Here is an 18,390-nt window from a genome sequence, read left to right as displayed (position 1 = left end):
CGCTAGAGAACACTAAAACTGTATATAATTAAACAAATAGCGTAAAACAAATTGTATGTTCGTCGCTGTAACACTATAACAAAACCTGTCTTTCAAAATTTATATACCCATAATATAATATTTAAAGACTAAATTATTCGTATTAATGCAGTAAGGAAAGTACAAAATTGGAATCATATATAGAATACCTTCTTTACATTCTGAATTTAATTTAATCTTTGACCAAGTGGTCTTGAAACGTTCCGTTCCACGTACTACTTATTATTGTACGTAAGTTTTTTGAAAAGGTATCATTTTATGAAACTTGGAATTATTTTGTTAAAATGAAAAGATATTGTTAAGGTTGATTAAAAGTTTTTTATAATATTGAATATAACGAAAATAAAATTTGTGCATGCAGACGCCGAGATATCTAGGTATATTGATGTATCCCTTATCCATCAGTGTACACTATAGAAAGTTTAATTTCGTTTCAATCCCGTATTTATGACTCCAAATGCAGACTGTCTGACATACTATATAGGAGTGAAGAGCACTCCTACATTATTTGATAATGTAAAGCTCTTTACAGCTGTTTCTTTATTCATTCCACTAATATGGCAAGACTTTATTACTCTGCGCAGGACTGCGCAAACGTTTCAATAGTTTCACTTTTGTTATGTTGTAAATAGTTTTCTCCCTTCGGTGTTTTATTATACTCTTTGGTTCTCCCTCTTGATTGTTTTCGTGCACTGTATCACAATTAAATACACAGATAATTATCGTTTAAAGTTAATGGACTATAGATATATATATTGACCCACCGTTAGGGTTAATATTTTAGGGAATTATTTGGTAGAAAGTAAAATAAAACAATAACTACTAACATACTATATAATAATAATATATTTCGAAATTAATCACACAGACAGACACACAAAAAGAGCGGGAACCAAGCAATACACGTTGTATCTTACATTGTATTGTTAATGCAACAATGTTAAAATTTAATGTTGTTATATATTTTGGGAATCTAATTTTTTTTTCTACAATCGTAAAACTTGTAAATAGCCATAGACATAATGTTTTGATAATTTTAATCGACGATCTACGCCATCTATCGGACAAGGATGTTTATTTGCCTAACATTGCCAAATTAGCGGCAAATGGGGTAAATTTTGAAAATGCATGTGCTCAGGTACAGTATAATGAATTTTATAATAGTAATTATAAGTACTATTTTATACTAATATGTTTTTATATAGTATGTTTTTTTATCACCTATAAAGCAAGCGTTATGTGCACCAAGCCGTAATTCATTACTAACTGGACGTCGACCTGATTCACTGCATCTTTATGATTTTTATAATTACTGGCGAACTGAAGTCGGTAATTTCACCACCATACCACAATTTTATAAAGAAAACGGCTTCGAAACATATTCCGTTGGTAAGGTCTTCCATCCGGGTGCGAGTTCAAACTTCACTGATGATTACCCTCTAAGCTGGTCGAATGTACCATACCATCCCCCCACTGAAGTATATAAAGATGCGGCGGTGTGTAAAGACAGAGAAACTTTGAGATATCAAAAGAATTTAGTGTGCCCTGTCAATATAAACACTCAACCCGGGAAATCGTTACCTGATTTAGAATCGCTGAAATATGCAACTAAGGTTATCAATGAGCGAAATACCAGCATACCATTTCTAATGGCAATTGGTTTCCATAAGCCTCACATACCATTAAAATTCCCTGAAAAATATCTAGGTAAGTTTATTTTGAAGTATCTATAGGTATATAATATCATATTTATTATTAAGTGATCACAATGCACTCGCCTGTTCTAACGGTAAAAGCTGTCGTAGCATCATGACCAATTTCAATAGGAATTAACCACTATGGTTTCCAGGAGCGAACTATTCACAATTCAGGTTCCCTATTATATTATTTATGAAAATGGTTCAGTTACATGCATATTCTTACCTTACTTTACGCTTTGTATACCCTGTACGACTAACCCTACATATTGCTCATTTAAGCAAAACATTGCATTGCGCCTTTCAAGTCAGATTGTACATATACCATGTTCGAATAAATAATGCTCGCCAATGTACTATGTCAGTTTGACCTCAAGTTATAAATTCCTAATGAATTTTTCACGGCTAATTGACTTGACCTCATGTTCATCTTATCATCCTCCACTAGTGCTCAGCCAATGTAAACTGTTAGCACAGGCAGATGCACCATTCCATTATCGTGCATTAAAAAACTCTATAGGTATATGGCTCATTATAGTAAAACGTTCCCTTGCGACATCAAAGTCGAAGATTAGCACGTACTGTTCTTCTTCTGTTCCAGAAAGAGTTCCGATAGAGACAGTACACCCACCACTACAGCCCAATAAGCCAACAGGAACTCCATCGGTCGCCTGGCACCCGTGGACAGATGTACGGCACAGGGACGACATTAAACGTCTAAACATATCATTCCCATATGGCACCATGCCTCCAGAATGGACTTTAAAAATAAGACAAAGTTATTATGCTGCGGCCACGTATGTTGACGACTTAATTGGAGAATTAATGGCTGTCATTAACAAGAATAACACAATCGTAGTTTTAACGGGTGATCACGGTGAGGTTGAGCTATTTCGGAGGTATATTATCTGTACAAACAAATAAACTGGAAGTGTTTCTTTGTTTTCCTTAATGGATATGAATGAATATTTGATACTTATATCAAAAAAATATATTTTTTAAAAATGTCTGTTTGTTCTTGCAAATCTTTCAAACAGTTGCATCGATTTTAACGGGACTTTCACTCACAGATAGCTATTGTTATAAGAAGTAACCTAGGCTACTTTTATTTTAGAACATTTATTTATTTTAATATAATAAATGGTAAATTCCAAGCAGACGAAGTTGCAGGGTAACAGCCAGTATATTTTATAATATCTATGGGTAGTTAGTATCCAGCTCAAAGGACCAAAGATATATATTAGATCCATATTTATATTAATATAGAAAGTTATACAATTTTTAACTACAATATCTAAGAATGAAATATATTATATTAACCTTATTTGCAGTACAAAACACTTATTACCACACTTATTATTTACAGGTTGGTCATTAGGAGAAAATGGTTTATGGGCGAAATACAGTAATTTTGACGTCGCACTAAAAGTGCCGTTAATATTCAACATCCCGGGAATGTCTCACAAATCAATAAAAACTCCAGTTGAACTAATTGACATATTTCCAACATTATTGGAACTTAGCGGATTATCTGACAACATACCAACCTGTACCTGTCATGATAAAAGACCGCTGTGTTTTGAAGGAAGCAGTTTAGTACCACAAATGGATTCGGATAGATTTCATAACAGTCCAAAGCGAAAATCATTTGCTCTCAGTCAATACCCACGCCCTGGTGTGCGCTCTAAATCAAACTCAGACAAACCTTGTTTAAAAGACATCAAAATAATGGGTTATAGTATTAAAACAAGGCGATTCAGATACACAGAATGGGTATCTTTTAATAATACATTATTTACAAGGAATTGGAACAAAGTTTACGGCTTAGAGCTATACGATCACAGCCTTGATCCGGAGGAATCAAACAATGTATATTTTGAGCCCAATTATAAAAAGATTGTGAAGTATTTATCAACAATACTGAGATCACAAGTAAATACCTGTGATAATTAGGTAAATATAAATGTCTTGTAATATGTAATTGATATATACAAAAATATAAAATGATTATAATAGATACATTATAATTATATATTTCTAATTTAGAATATTAGAAATATTATTGATAACACATTTCCTTTCATATTTACAGACAAACAATCGCCTTTCTTTGGCAGTTAAATAAAAAAATATATTTACAAATGCAATTACGTTCCTATATCTATGAGCGATCATGATCATACTAAACTTTTCTTCTCTTCCGGCACTGGCTTCCTAGAGTTGACCTCCATTTCTATCTGTTTAAATCTAGCGTACAGTGCACTGCTGGCCAGCACTATGACATTTGAAGACCACCAAAGATCATTTTTAGTTTCACTGTACCACTGTGTGGCTATTACTGTTTGAGCACAGGCTTTTGCTGTCCCTGATATATTGTGGGTTAATGGAGACGTCACCTGCAAGTTATATGAATATTTCATTATTTTTAATGTTATATATTTAATATACTCTTTATTTAATTTACATATGTAACAAAATCTTACTAATATTATAAACTCGGAAGTTTATAAGTGCAGATGATTATATGTTTGTTACTTTTTCACGTAAAACTGATGAAGGGATTTTAATGAAACTTTACTATAATATTACTTACATATCAGAGTAACACCTAGGCTACAAATTTAACGCTTTACAAATTTTCATTGCAGCTTCGCTCCTATTGGTCGTAATCTAATGAGTTGCTATAAAAAAACAGTATGGGTGAAAAGTGATGAATGTGTTTACCTTTATTTGCAAAGATGTTACATAACCAATAGCGAAACCACATAGTCCGCCTATCACCATTTGTATCCAAAAATATACACTATTAAAGTTCTTGTAATTCCATAAAATGTCCAGCTCTCCATTCATAACAATGAGAGGTAAGAAAAGAAAAATAGAGTAGGCATTGTTATAGTACGATAATAACCACACCTCTTGGTTGACACTTGGAAGTACTTTCTTGGTGTAGATTGAATAAAGTGATAACATGAGAGATCCTACAACTCCATATATTGTTCCAATAAGAGAAAATGAACCTGAAAATATAACAAATATGTCAAAATATTATGTGATTTTGTAAAATACAACCTATGTAATTAGAATGATAAACAAGTAATGGTTCACCTGACAGAATGTGGTAACTGTCGCCTATATACATAAACTAATAATAACTAAATAGCACCATGGACATCACATTATCATATGACACCCATGATAGCATGCCATTTCAGAGAATTAAGATGTCATGCCTGTTATCCTGTAATTTTACTGCCTAATCGGATCCTACAACCAAAATACAGCTTACAAAGCAAGTTGCTTGGTGGCTGAAATAGGTCAGACTGACATGATAGGTGAAAGAGGTACCCATGCAGATGGCTTTTTACAGTCTACCTATGAGAACTTGTTTATATACACACTTAATAAACAAAGAAAATCGGCATACACAAATGTTTGCATTGTGTGGCATTTGAACCTTAAAACATTGGCAGGTAAGTTAAAGAGCTAAACTAATATATCACTAAGATCCATGATCATCCTAAGGTTGTTTAGAAGATATTGCTATTTAGCGAAAAGTTTATCTATTGTTACCTCCATGTCTAATTAATTGTAATAATGTATTTATATTACTTTATGTAAATCTAATTCTGATGGACCATAATTTGCAATTAATTTTATTTCATCAGTGTAGAATGCAATTTGTTAATACTCTACAATGTGAATAGAGACAGTAAAGATATATTATATATTAAATACTCTGGCAATACATACCTAATAAACTTTCTTGGTCCACGCCTAGGTAAAATCCAAACATAATAAATGCACAGCAAAGGATGCATCTTAAAGAGGTGGCTTGTCTAAGTAATATCCAACTAAATAGCACATTGAAAACTGTGGTGAGTGATCTACCTATGTAATAGAAGGAGACACCTACATACTTAAGACACAAGTTGTTAGTTGCTATCATCAGTGTGAACATCAATGATAGTGGTATCACCTGAAAATTAAAAAAAAAATCTCTAATAAAACATCATAATTGGTTCCCTAGTACAATATAATGAAGTTATTTTATAATTAAATAATTAGACATATAATAAAATCACAAAATTGTAGAGATACAAAACCTGACTGTGTTTTAATATTTCATATAAAAATGACTGGCTAATTAAATTAGTATGTACTTTTCACAGAATATGGTTTTAAAGTCAACATATAAGAAAAATCATCCTAAAAGTAATGAAACAATTATTATTGTCAATATTCATAGTCACTATTTTACTAATTTATGTATAAGTAAATAATCCTTAGTGTGTTTTATGAATATACTATGCTGTAGTGATGCTGCTTTTTAAATTATGTAAATACACTATATGCTCTTCTGTAATTACCATAATTACATTGTACCTTCCATACATACATACCTTTCTTACTACATCTATATTCCATGGTGTGCCTTTGGGAAAGTTAAACAGTCCAGGAATACCACCAGTGTTGCTCAGGGTGTAACATATTGTAAATGATACTATACACTGGAACCATGTGATAAACAATGGTGCCTCTAGTGACACAGACTGACCACTCAGTAATGTTTTATTAACGAAGACTGTTGCAATTGATACAATCCTAAAACAATTACATTAATAACATATATCAACACATTTATTTGTGACAACAAATAAATGTGTGGTTATATGAATAATAATACAAATCAAATAAAAAAATATATTTATCTATGTAAGACCTTTTTTAGGCACATATTAATGTCAAATTTATTGTTTACATTTGTTTCCTACCATCCAGTTCAATATATAGATTCAATTCAGAAGAACTGGCAACTCTACTGTATTTTTTGTTTTTATTCAATAATAATATTCCTTGAATAATTGAAATAGCATCATCTGGTCCGAGGTAAGTAATGCTTATGTTATGAATATTGGACAACTGTTAGAAATGCTCAAATACATTTTTTTTGTAAATACATACATAATATACTTAGAGAACACCCAGCCCAATACAAAGAATTATACTTACAAAAAACATAGAATGGTTAGGGCCTACTATGGGCTGAATTCCTCATATATGTGTCCATAGGAGGTAAAGACCACTTTACGTTTAAGTACTAAACTGCTAAACCACCAAGGTTGTTTGTGGTTGTATGGTTGATTGTGTTTCACATAGATAAGTATGTTCATTCAGGTAGAAATTATTATAAAAATTGTTATAAAATTATCCGCATTCCATGCTATACAGCATAGTTAGTTCTAGTTATATAAATTATAAAAATAAAAGAGTTTCTTTAAAATCTAAAAAATTTCTTTAAAGTTTTTAAAAAATACATTTTCATGACAATGTAAAATTATGCACATTTTTGGTAGGGGCAAAATGAAATACAGCGTAATTCTAATATTACTACGGAAAATAGAGTAAACACTATCCATAGTTAAATAGGCGTTAGATCTTTGGGGTGAAAATTCGGGTGGCGATTTCCGGCGGTTTAACAGGGTAACGTGCGGTTTCTTATTTTAAGTGGCATTTAAATGAAAGTAATATTTTAAAAAACATCATTTAGAAATATTCACATTATAACGTGACAGAACACTTACCAATAACACGAAACTACGATAAAAATCCTTAGATAGCGTGAACATAAATCTGATTGTGCCTCCTTCATGGCATTTGCTTAGAAGCTATAGCTAGATAAAATAAAAAGAATTTATATGTATATATATAAATACAACATGTATGAACAATAAAATAGTATCAAAGAAATGTATTAAACAATTTTTTCATTTTGAAACATTTAATAATAAATTTTTAATTGGATAAATTTTATTTCTGACTGACGTTTAAATTAGGAATAAGGATGCGCTATATTTATTTATATTTTTATCAAAATATCGACATCTCAGTCGATAAATAAATAAAACTAAATTCGCATAGCTTAGTAAATATGGAACACCATGGAGTAATGTAAAGTTACTACACTTAAAGACATTGCAAAAGCAACGAAAAATTAACATCTAAAATTAATTTATAGATATAGCTCTATTCAATAAATTTGCCACGGATTATGTCACTGTATTTAATATATTTAATTTTTAATGTTATTAATACCCCGTATAAATTCTTACTCATGAGATGATAATTATATGGAGAACAATGAATTGTTTACTATAAAAAGAAACAATTTATTGTTGCTGAAAATATGACATCATTTTAAATTAGATAAATGTAGGTTCTTATTTTTGAAGGAATATTTTGCTTTATGGTATAGCTTAATTTTTCAGTTGGTTAAGCAATTTATATTAATTTTGCTGGTGATATCGATAAAAAGTAGTAATCCATAATAGACATTCCTGGGATCTGACAGTTTTATGACATACGATTGGCATTTATACTTCTGAAGTCATTGATCTCACTCTGTGTACTAAAATGTAAACACATAATAAAGTACTCTGTGTTTTAACAAGTTCCTTTGCTATCTTTGATTCCAAAAAATATACAAAGCTGACGTCATTAGTGATTATTAAATTTACCAATAATCGTATTTAGTAAACTTGTCCGTCTTGATTATTTAAAGTACATAAAAAGTTATCTTCACTAAAATGTCTTCTGCATCTGAAACCAAAGCGGAAGATATATCCAGTACTTCGTATGGTTTCTTTGATGAGAACATTTTAATATATATTCCTATAAATTTGCTATTGATTGTTATTTTTTTTGGTTTGATTTACAAAACATACCGCAAGTTTACTAAGGGGCCAACGGAAATTGCTCCTGTGGAACTTCCCAAACTCCGGAAGGACATGACTGTGGCTGAACTTAGGCAGTACGACGGCACTCAGCCTGATGGCAGGGTTTTAGTAGCAGTTAACGGATGGATATTTGATGTAACTCGAGGGAAGCGATTCTATGGTCCCGGTGAGTTTGCATTAGTGCATTCTATGTTTATAAATAGCTTGGGCGCTGGTGAGTCATATGTTTTCATAAAATTTTAGAGATTGTATTTGCCTTCCTTCACGGACTGCCTTAGGACACAGTATTTTGTAGGTTAGTTAGTTATTATTGTAGTTAGTTAGACCATTATTACAAAAACTATATCTAAACTTAGCCTGTTCATATAAGAAAAAATAAACAAAAAGAATGTTTTAGTCAGGCATAGAATAGAGTTTGGATATAGTTTGAAAGACTATTGTTTCAGTCGTGGTTTGGTCGCTGAACAGTTAAAAGGACCAGGAATTTGTCTACCATTAGAGAAGACTGTAACTGTGGTTAAGTTTCTGCACTGAATATTTGTGATCCCATACATGCAAATTGTAGTAGAATTAAACAAATTGATGTAAATTCTAAAATATAATAAAAGTAGTTTCCAAACTTAGTAGTTTTTTAGCTACTCCAGTATTGTACAAGATGTGTGATATGTACATGCCTAGGATATATATCTATCAGAGCTGTATACAAATGTCAAGGATCTGACCGTATAGCAGATAGACTAGTTACCAGTTATAAATAAGTACTAAATGTCATTGAGAATATTCCTATTTCCTATTTCTGTGCTTTGTGCACAGATTACGTAGGGTAAGGTATATCAAATATATCTAAAATACTTTATATCAAAGTAAAAACCTGAATAACTTTAAGGTATATAGTCATACGGTTTTATGATAAACTAGCTGTACATGCAACTTCATCCGCTTGGATATTTAACTTTTTTTTATAAAATAAAAGATTATTTCTTAAATAAAGGTAGCCAAAGTTACTCCTTATTATATCAGCAACCTGCCAATAAAAGTCCCATCAAAATTGGTCCAGCCATTTCAGAGATTAGCCGGAACAAACAGACTGACAGACAGACAGACAGACAAAACTTGTAAAAGATATTATTTTGGTGTATGTACTGTATTTATATTCATATGCATGTAGTACAAAACGGTTATTTCAATATTACAAACAGACAATCCAATTTTATTTATATGTATGTATAGATTTATTATATTATATTTTGACATAGAATATAATATGTAATGTTACACTGAAAGTAGAATCTTAGAAATGCATAAAAACATAAGTGTACTACATTGCACTTGTGTGCTGTTGTCAGCCTTAATTCCATAATGCATCAATCATCAGCCATTACCAAAAACAGTTCAAGTTTAGTTTCCAATCCATTTTACAGATTAGTAATACAATATATATTTTTCTGTTTACCACTATAACTATAGTGTTTTGCACTTTTAGTGGAATAATATAGGGATTAGTGCACCCACCTTTCTTAACTGGCCAGTGGGGAATGATAGGAATCAAGTTAGTTTGCTTATCATGGCAAATTCACTATACAGAGCAGTGTCACATGGATATATTTCTAGCAACAGGATTTATTATTGTTTATTTATTAGTACTTATAAATTACTAACAAATCTTTTCTTCCATATTTTTTAATTAATATTTAATATAATTCACTATACCATTTTCAGCAATAAATAAAAATTAAATTGACTGCTTTATTTTATATAGGCGGTCCATATGCTGCTTTCGGAGGGAAGGATGCTTCAAGAGGACTCGCCACATTCTCTGTGACGTCATCAGATAAAGGATATGATGATCTCAGTGATCTCAATTCAATAGAAATGGAATCAGTTAAAGAATGGGAAGCACAGTTTAGAGGTAAGCAAATCAATGTTACTTCTTTAATTCAGTATTTTATGTTGGACTCTATGTCCGCATTTAGCCTCTCGTAGAGCCAGGGCTACTAGAGTAGCCAGCCAAGCATCTCTCCTTTAGTCCTGTATATATGAGGCTTGAGATTTGAAGAGATACAAACACTGCAAGCTAATTTAAAATGAATAGTCTCGAAATTAAATTGAAAAATTCATAAATAATGTTCTTATATAATATGGTTAATTTAATCACAAATGCTACAAAATTATTCTATGCTACCCATGACTTCATATACTTTTATATAAAAGGTAGCCTTGTCCACCCGCCTGCTATCTTTACGTAAAATTTAACGTCCTCACTGTTATAGCGGTTTAGCACACCTTACTTCCGATGGTCGCAGGTTCGATTACTCTCATGATACAAACATTTGTACTTATGACTATAATTTATTTGTATTTATCTGGGTGTTTTCTACGTATATTTAGTACGTATTTGCAAAAAAATATCTTTGTATTTATTTCAGTACCCATAACACAAGTTCTGTCTAGTTTAGGACTGTTTATCGCTTTGTAAATTGTCCTGAGTTATTCTTATTGTTAACTACGTTAAAACTGGTTCAGCCATTTATTTCTTAAAATCTGACAAACAGGTACACTTTTGTGTTAATAATATTAGTATAGATTAGTCATACAAGTTTGTATCAGTGTCCATTATTGACCATATTTCTTACTTCGGCCTGATTTGTAATCGAAACATTATCTACCCACCAAAACATATCGAAGTTTTGATTTCTTATCATATTTTTATGAGAATTCATAACAACATATCGATTAACATTGATACCTATTGGAAATATCCACCAATCAAATTTAATAAGTAAATATTTTGAGCCTTAATATATTTTTTTATTGATTACGGTACTGGTGGCACATGAGTATGTTCAATATACGACACTAGCACTACTTTGCCAAGGAATTCTTTCAACATTTACAAAATTATTCATAAAAAACATTGTAGCAATAGATAAATTGCTAGCAATGGAATCATTAGTCCATATTACCAACAATCGCCTTCCCCCATTTATTAGATAATTTATGACTAAAAGAATAGTAACAATACACTAAAATGTTTATTAAAATATTATAACACAACCCTGGAAAACCATCGTGATTAATTTTTGGTGAATATACCAGGATGGGCTAACAGACCAGATCTCAAGCCATCTTATCATCCTCTGCTAATGCCCCGCCAGCGTAAACCGTTAGTGCATGCGGGAGCATTCCATTATAATCCATTCAAAAATATCAAATTAATACATATTGTAAACAATATATAACTGTCTTGTAATTTTATAACTGTTTAAAAAATGAAGAGCTTCTCAATTTAACTGTATTTTGGTTAAGTGTGTTACCTCATATCTTTAATCTTCTTTTTTATTAATTAATTAATTAATATTACAGCAATGAGCATCGACCTATATAAATTTGATCAAATTCTGAGCCGTAGTTTTTGAATTATGCTTAACAATGGAATTGAAGTCTGTCTTGTTTAACCTCAATAATATATTATTAATCAAACTATTTTCTTAATAATAACTTAAAACGATGGCCAAACTTCCATAGTTGAACTAAAATTTTAGGTTTAGAGTTTATTAGTAACAAGGATAAAAATACGTTAAAATTAATGAATACAATAGTTAAATAGTTAATATTATTATTAATTAAATTAGAAGGAAAATAAATCGCTCATTATTCGAAAAAAGTAGTTGCAATGATGATTCGCCAGTAACTGGTTTTAACCTGAATGTTACAGAGAAATACGAGTTAGTCGGGCGACTTCTAAAACCCGGGGAAGAGCCTACGAACTACTCAGACGAAGAATTAGAAGAAACAGACAATTCTATAAGCAATCCTGACAAGAAGAATGAATAGGATCCATGTCTGCCCGCCACACATATTCAATTGTTTGTCATTAGACGATGCTAGTTAGATTTATGTAATAATTTGCTGCATATAAGAAGGTTCGGAGGTAAAGCGCAGATTTTACAAAACAACTGATAGGCTTTATATAGCGTGTCAATGAATGGACATGTTTTAGGTGTCTAAAAAGGCCTGCACACAAATGGGACAAGATTCGGCGCGCTTGTCTCTTTGTATAGTAAGACATTTAAAAATGTATCATATAACGCAAGCTCCTCAAGCGCCTTTAGCCATCCGTATAATAAAAACATATGTCGCGAACTGTCGTCTGTTGTGTGTACAGGCCCTAAATGGTATATCAGCCAACAGATTGCTGGTAAAACCTACGAACGAACAATTTGAATGGGATTGTGAAGCAGGTGGCTGTACAAGTTTCATGCTATTGTTTGAATATACTTCAATGAGCACGCCCGCCACGTTTGTAATACACGTGTCCAGACATGTTTAACGTGTAATATATGTAATGTATGTTACATTATATATATATTACTACTAGTAGTATTCAGACATTACGATCAATGCAGTTAAAAACTAAAGCATGTTTACAAAACTACCCTTATATTTTTTTTTAATATGAGTTCTACAAATATCATTATAACATTCAACTAACTAATGTATTATCATGCCCTTTAAGCTACATCGCTAGTACAAGCCATGAAATTGATATAAGTTATCGATATTCGCTTCAATAACTCATATCTATATGTTTACATGAGTTTCATATTAGATAAAAGGGATCTAGTAAAAGCTCTCCAAATTGCATTGAAATGGTCAGAGTAATCGCACGTAAATTCAGATTAATATCACTGAATTGCTAATTGTTATTTCAAAATATAAGGTATTTACCACATTTTACAAAATCTTAATCAAGATCAATATCAAAGGAGAAGAATTAATCTAAATTATAAAAAAACCATTCGGACATATCCCCAGTATTGATTGATTAATAACCCTAAAAAATCGGTTAAAATACGTAAACTACCCAATAAACTGGTTAAAGTATTCATACATATACTGATTTAGTATTATTTATATTAATATTATTATATAGAGAAAATATATAGAAATAAAAAAACTTGATATGGACAGTACAACTGTAGGTTGGTACCTAATGTCTGAACTGTTCTTTTCTAATTATTATTGATTATCTTCATACAATCGTATAGCATGATACTTCTACACCATCAAATAAGCCTTTTAGAGTGAGTTGTCTGTGAGATTTGTTGTATATATGAAATCTGTTGTATTAATTTCACTTTTAACTGTTGCTTATTGCAGTATTTTGGATATATATTATATATATACAGTTTCATAAATTGAAAGACTGAGTGCAAGCATATTAAGTTGATTAAGATATTAAGGCATGTAATTAAAATGAAAAACAGTTGCACATTCCTCTGTTAGCGACAATTTGTTTTTTTCGTATCAATTTTTTCTGATGCAATGTATAGTGAGAATATTCTATTAGTGATTGTATGATGTTTTGTTTGACACAAAGTTGTCGGTATTTTAGTCTATTCTTATATTACGATACTTAGACTGGTTTATATTTGGATTCGAGGTCACATTGGAATAGTAATTTGCATACTTTGTTACCAGTATCCTGCCGACTGCACGCGATGTATGACTTGTCTGTCGTTTGCATATTGTATTTCTAATTACTCAGGTCTTAAATGAGCATAATTATGTACAGGAATATATCTTATCCCTGTATTAAGTTACGACTGTATTTTTATGTTTTTTTTACATACAGATCTCACCATTATTTACCCGCATAATGCAAGCGTTTGTTTTATTTTTTTCTCTTCTTTATATGTAACTCTCTGTCAATCTGCCTCTATTTGCAATTGCTTCAACCACTCTTTACTATGAAATTAACGGCAGTATTATTATACGCCGCCGTCAGTTTCATAGTAAGAGGTTTATCAAAACATTTTTTTGTCGTTTATATATAACACGAGGCAAGTTATTAAGAAAAATGAACTGTTTTCACTAGAATTATTCAGTATTAAATACTTTCTTTAGTCGCTTATGCGTTGCAAATGGTATAACATATTTCTGTTAACATACCTAATAGTTTGAAACCTCGAGTCGCGTATTTTTGACTGAAAAATCGTACTCTACCAGTATCGTAATTTAAGAAGCCCCTTACATGAGCGTATACAATTCCAACGAACCTGATATTTATTTCACTGTTACTGGTCTAATGGTTGTTTTGCAATTTAAATGCCGACCTATTATGATCTATGCATGTTTTCCTAATGTTGCCATTTAAATACATTTTGTTGCATCGAGCTTACTAAATAATGCAGCAAGCGTTTCAATTAGCATACATTTGTTGTACACTTTAATAAGAGATTTTATTATTGACCTGGGCGATCACCCACTTGACTATTGGTACTTAACACTGTTAAATAAATTATATGTTGCAAGCAATGATAAAAATACAAAAAATATCTAAGGAAATGTGCATAATACGTTGTTTATGCGTAGTTAAGTGTGAATCTTAACGTGTTCAGACCAACAGTAAAGTATATGGAGCACATACAATGAATGTAAACATATTGGTTTATAAATTGAGAGGAAGTGTTGCCATTTTTTATGTAGGTATATATATTTTATTTCTTAAGTAGAGTAAAGAAACTATAAGAGACGCACAGAACATTAATTGTTACAATGCACTTAGCATTGTAACAATTAATGTTGGAAAAAATATTTTCAAGTATCTAAAATAAATTGCTCTTTCATAATTAGAGTTTATTTGATACTACATTTGAGTTAAAAAAACATTTAAAATATTCATTATGGCTTTAAAAATGAGTATAATTGGTGGCAAATATTTGTATGAACGTGTTTATTTATTAAGAGTATGGTTTTTGCATGGTTATCTTCATTGTACGTAGTGCTCCATATGACTTTACATTGTTGATCTGTTAACGTGTCGTTGTGTTACGGTGTGTGTTTTAGATATATTTTGTTTGTATTACCCTTATTTATCGTAAGTAATATGATATTTCAGGCCAGTGCTTTTCACTACACTTCGCTACTACTATCACAATTTTAACTTTATCTCTGTTACTAAAGTACAAATCGTTAACACCTTTGTATATGTCTAAAATATTTATTTCTTACGATAAAATTGTTAGTTTGTTGTAAACGTTTATTGTTTTTTTTTTATATTAAATTATGTTAGTATTTTAAGGTGTTTGGTGAATGATTTTGTATGACAAGGGTTCAGGGGTTTTCGGTACCATCAGTAGATTCAGTATGTAATGTTCATGAGTATCTCTGAGTCTCCATTTTACCACTATGCACTCGTAATTATGCTTTAGAAAGTTCGCAATCGGAATTAGCCTAACGGTTGAGATGCAATGTGCCTTGCATGGGGACATAGGAGCGCAACGATAAAACGACCGATGTCCTCCGTACGGGGACATACGAGTGCAAAGGGTTGTGAGCTTGTGTCATATAAACATATACAAACTGAATTTGTGAGTTTCTTTATGTTAAATGAACTTGGGTTGACAGTATCATGGACAAATGTACTATTATTGGCAAACTCAAGTAACTTGTATTGTACAGTATTATATATACCATGTAATTTATAAATTGGTGTTTGTTACGCTATACCTACCTGTTAGTGGACTGTATTATGTTAGTGGATTTTATAAACCTTTTTTATCGGTATTGAAACTGTGATTAGAATAAAACTGTTTTGAAAGTGAAAGTAATTAATAATAATTTATTATGTTGTATGGATTCAGAACTATCAACGTTATACTCCTGAACGGGTGTTGCTTGTATCTGGTCTTATACCTATTGTACGACCAATTTATTTTGTTATTCAGATAACTATTTATTTACTTATGTCAATCGTGATGGCTACGTTTCGAATGAGTATAATAAAAAAATATGATTATTCAGAACTGCTTATATTAAGTTTATTTGAATAAAGATTATTCTTATTTCAACAAAGAGGGCGAGAAATAGAACTAAAAACTGCTAGAACAGTATACAGAATTGGCTACTTGACAATTTTCTGAAAAATATTTTATAATTTTTGTAGACTTATTTAAAACCCCCCTACAATTTTATTCTCTTGGTTTGAATTTCGCGCTAAAACACTATGTCACGTGACATTTCCGAACTATGACGTCATATTTCAATAAACGAAACAAGGCTAATACGGCGCTCTAACTGTTTTGAGTGATAAGTATACAGATTTTATTGGAATTGCGAAAGTGACAAGCTACAAAACGTATGCTGTGCTTATGTGTCGAAGTACGACAATTAAATATCCAACAAATTATTTGAAAATATTATTTATTATTATTAAACAAAGATTCCCAACAATTTGCATTATCCGTTTTAATATAGCCTAACTCCATTTCGTGAAACTTTAGACAACACAAATTGAAATATTTGAGCGATTTTAGCAGGAAACTATAGAACAAATGACATAAGATTGCTTAACAACGTTTTGTTTATTGAATTTTGACGTCATACGATGATCAATCATGGACTCTCCATGTCAACCACAGATAAAAAAAACTCACATTTATTTTCCAAAAATAAAATATTAATAATGTTTTTTAATGCAAAAAACATATTGTATGCTTACTGTTTACTTACTTACTATTTACTGAAAAAATAGTTTTCATTTTTTATTTCTACAAGTGTCAAATTGTTCGGGTGTTGTGACTGGAATCTGGAACATATGAATAGATATAACAAAATATCTGGTTACAAAAAATATCTTTTTCTTAGAAGAGATGTAATATAAGATTAATTTTGATCATCTTTTGCTTTATAAATGACATCCTATCAGTTTTCAATTGATTATTTATCCCATTATTTGGGGTCGGTGCAGTATGCCCTCTATATATTATACACAAGTAAAAATAAAAATACAAAACACGCGCTACGTATACAATGCGAGGTGTGGAAACGCTAATTAATTTAATAATAAATCAACGTGAATAGGAGAAGCGAGAATTGGTCGTATAACTCAGTCCACGTACAACACATCCTTGTCGAATAGTGTACGTTTAAGTACTAAGTTCTGAGTTTGAAATGCAATGAAGATCATGAAAAATATGTATTTAAGGAGCTTGTTAAACAGAAATAAATATGTTTACTGTGCAAATTTCTGTGATTTCAGGTATATTAATCAAAAATATTTGGTTAATTCTGGTCTATCCCGGGCTATTCAGTTATCGGTGCGCACCTACTAGTCAGTACATCACACTTTGATGATAGTAAATTATACAAATACTAACATCGAATTTATTATAAAATTAAACTCTTGCCAACACACTTGTTTCCTTGCCTCGATTGAAGAATGAGATATAAACTCGTAGTCATCCGGAATGGTAACACATGTGAGGTACTAGGCATCAAGTAGCCCATCAGCTCGTATGCCATTTCAATTATATAAGAAAATTGGTAATGATTGATCTCGGCAATGTTTGCTTCCATTGATTTTGTGTAAATATATAAAATTAAAAGCTTTACTACGTTATTATTGAACTAAGTACTTAACGAATGTAACTTGTTATTTATAACTCACAAATACTATTGTACCTTGAGTTCGCCAATACATTATAAAACGAATAGTTGTGAACTAACGAATGAATGTAGGTATAAATGTATATACCAGAGCATATATTGATGTAGAAATTGTGAATTAATGTACAGCACAGCAAAATGTTAATAATTATCCAACTAATTACCTAAAATATTTATTTTAACATTCACATGAATTTAAATAAAGCGTTTTATATACTTATTATTATATTTTATTTGTCCTATTCACAAGATATACTGTACTATAATTGGTTCTCGGCTGAAAAGAAAAATATACATTGTAATTGTAGGGACCTTTTTTTTAAACTTGTGGATAAACTTCAAAGGCCCGGCCGGAGGGATGGCGAGGTGGTGTGGTATTTATACCCACTAAAAACCACAAGATGTACCTGCAAGCGCGTATGCCGGAGTTGGGGCATGGGGCATTTTGCTCGTGCATTCCACCTCGGATG

The 18,390-nt window shown here is 31.1% G+C and overlaps 3 protein-coding genes across 5 annotated transcripts; 2 read left to right on the top strand and 1 right to left on the bottom strand.

Moving 5' to 3' along the window:
• The first annotated feature begins 620 nt into the window (after window positions 1-620).
• On the top strand, window positions 621-4,461 carry LOC131853169 (iduronate 2-sulfatase). Of its 3 annotated transcripts, none has more exons than XM_059203993.1 (5): window positions 621-704; window positions 908-1,177; window positions 1,269-1,746; window positions 2,338-2,613; window positions 3,103-3,695. In XM_059203993.1, the coding sequence occupies exons 2-5, from the start codon at window positions 977-979 to the stop codon at window positions 3,687-3,689; spliced, it is 1,542 nt and encodes a 513-aa protein (XP_059059976.1). In that variant the 5' UTR covers window positions 621-704; window positions 908-976; the 3' UTR covers window positions 3,690-3,695. The 3 variants fall into 3 exon arrangements, with proteins under 3 accessions (XP_059059976.1, XP_059059978.1, XP_059059979.1); XM_059203995.1 differs by adding an exon at window positions 4,385-4,461 and having other exon boundaries at window positions 632-1,177; window positions 3,103-3,689; XM_059203996.1 differs by having other exon boundaries at window positions 632-1,177; window positions 2,338-2,604.
• LOC131853170 (GDP-fucose transporter 1) lies at window positions 3,773-7,657 on the bottom strand. Its single transcript, XM_059203997.1, has 5 exons — window positions 7,319-7,657; window positions 6,137-6,338; window positions 5,487-5,712; window positions 4,461-4,753; window positions 3,773-4,132 (listed from the first exon to the last, which is right to left on the bottom strand). The coding sequence occupies exons 1-5, from the start codon at window positions 7,384-7,386 to the stop codon at window positions 3,914-3,916; spliced, it is 1,008 nt and encodes a 335-aa protein (XP_059059980.1). The 5' UTR covers window positions 7,387-7,657; the 3' UTR covers window positions 3,773-3,913.
• Window positions 7,658-8,171: 514 nt separating this feature from the next.
• Window positions 8,172-17,696, top strand: LOC131853260 (membrane-associated progesterone receptor component 2-like). The gene is made up of 3 exons (XM_059204104.1): window positions 8,172-8,636; window positions 10,230-10,379; window positions 12,186-17,696. The coding sequence occupies exons 1-3, from the start codon at window positions 8,321-8,323 to the stop codon at window positions 12,302-12,304; spliced, it is 585 nt and encodes a 194-aa protein (XP_059060087.1). The 5' UTR covers window positions 8,172-8,320; the 3' UTR covers window positions 12,305-17,696.
• The last annotated feature ends 694 nt before the right edge of the window (window positions 17,697-18,390 follow it).

Source organism: Achroia grisella, unplaced genomic scaffold, assembly GCF_030625045.1.
Source record: "Achroia grisella isolate CSIRO2021 unplaced genomic scaffold, CSIRO_AGI_Agris_v1 utg900, whole genome shotgun sequence".
Taxonomy (NCBI): Eukaryota; Metazoa; Arthropoda; class Insecta; order Lepidoptera; family Pyralidae; genus Achroia; species Achroia grisella.
This window is presented reverse-complemented; position numbering and strand designations above follow the sequence as displayed.

Bases quoted from the DNA above. Each gene is read 5' to 3' on its own strand.
- LOC131853169 (XM_059203995.1), top strand. From the start codon at position 977: ATGTTAAAATTTAATGTTGTTATATATTTTGGGAATCTAATTTTTTTT. The intron at 1,178-1,268 runs GTACAGTATAAT...TCACCTATAAAG, and splicing joins TTGAAAATGCATGTGCTCAG to CAAGCGTTATGTGCACCAAG. The intron at 2,614-3,102 runs GTGAGGTTGAGC...TATTATTTACAG, and splicing joins AGTTTTAACGGGTGATCACG to GTTGGTCATTAGGAGAAAAT.
- LOC131853170 (XM_059203997.1), bottom strand. From the start codon at position 7,386: ATGAAGGAGGCACAATCAGATTTATGTTCACGCTATCTAAGGATTTTT. The intron at 6,339-7,318 runs GTAAGTGTTCTG...TAATTGTTTTAG, and splicing joins ATCGTAGTTTCGTGTTATTG to GATTGTATCAATTGCAACAG. The intron at 5,713-6,136 runs GTATGTATGTAT...TTTAATTTTCAG, and splicing joins ATATAGATGTAGTAAGAAAG to GTGATACCACTATCATTGAT.
- LOC131853260 (XM_059204104.1), top strand. From the start codon at position 8,321: ATGTCTTCTGCATCTGAAACCAAAGCGGAAGATATATCCAGTACTTCG. The intron at 8,637-10,229 runs GTGAGTTTGCAT...TATTTTATATAG, and splicing joins GAAGCGATTCTATGGTCCCG to GCGGTCCATATGCTGCTTTC. The intron at 10,380-12,185 runs GTAAGCAAATCA...TGAATGTTACAG, and splicing joins ATGGGAAGCACAGTTTAGAG to AGAAATACGAGTTAGTCGGG.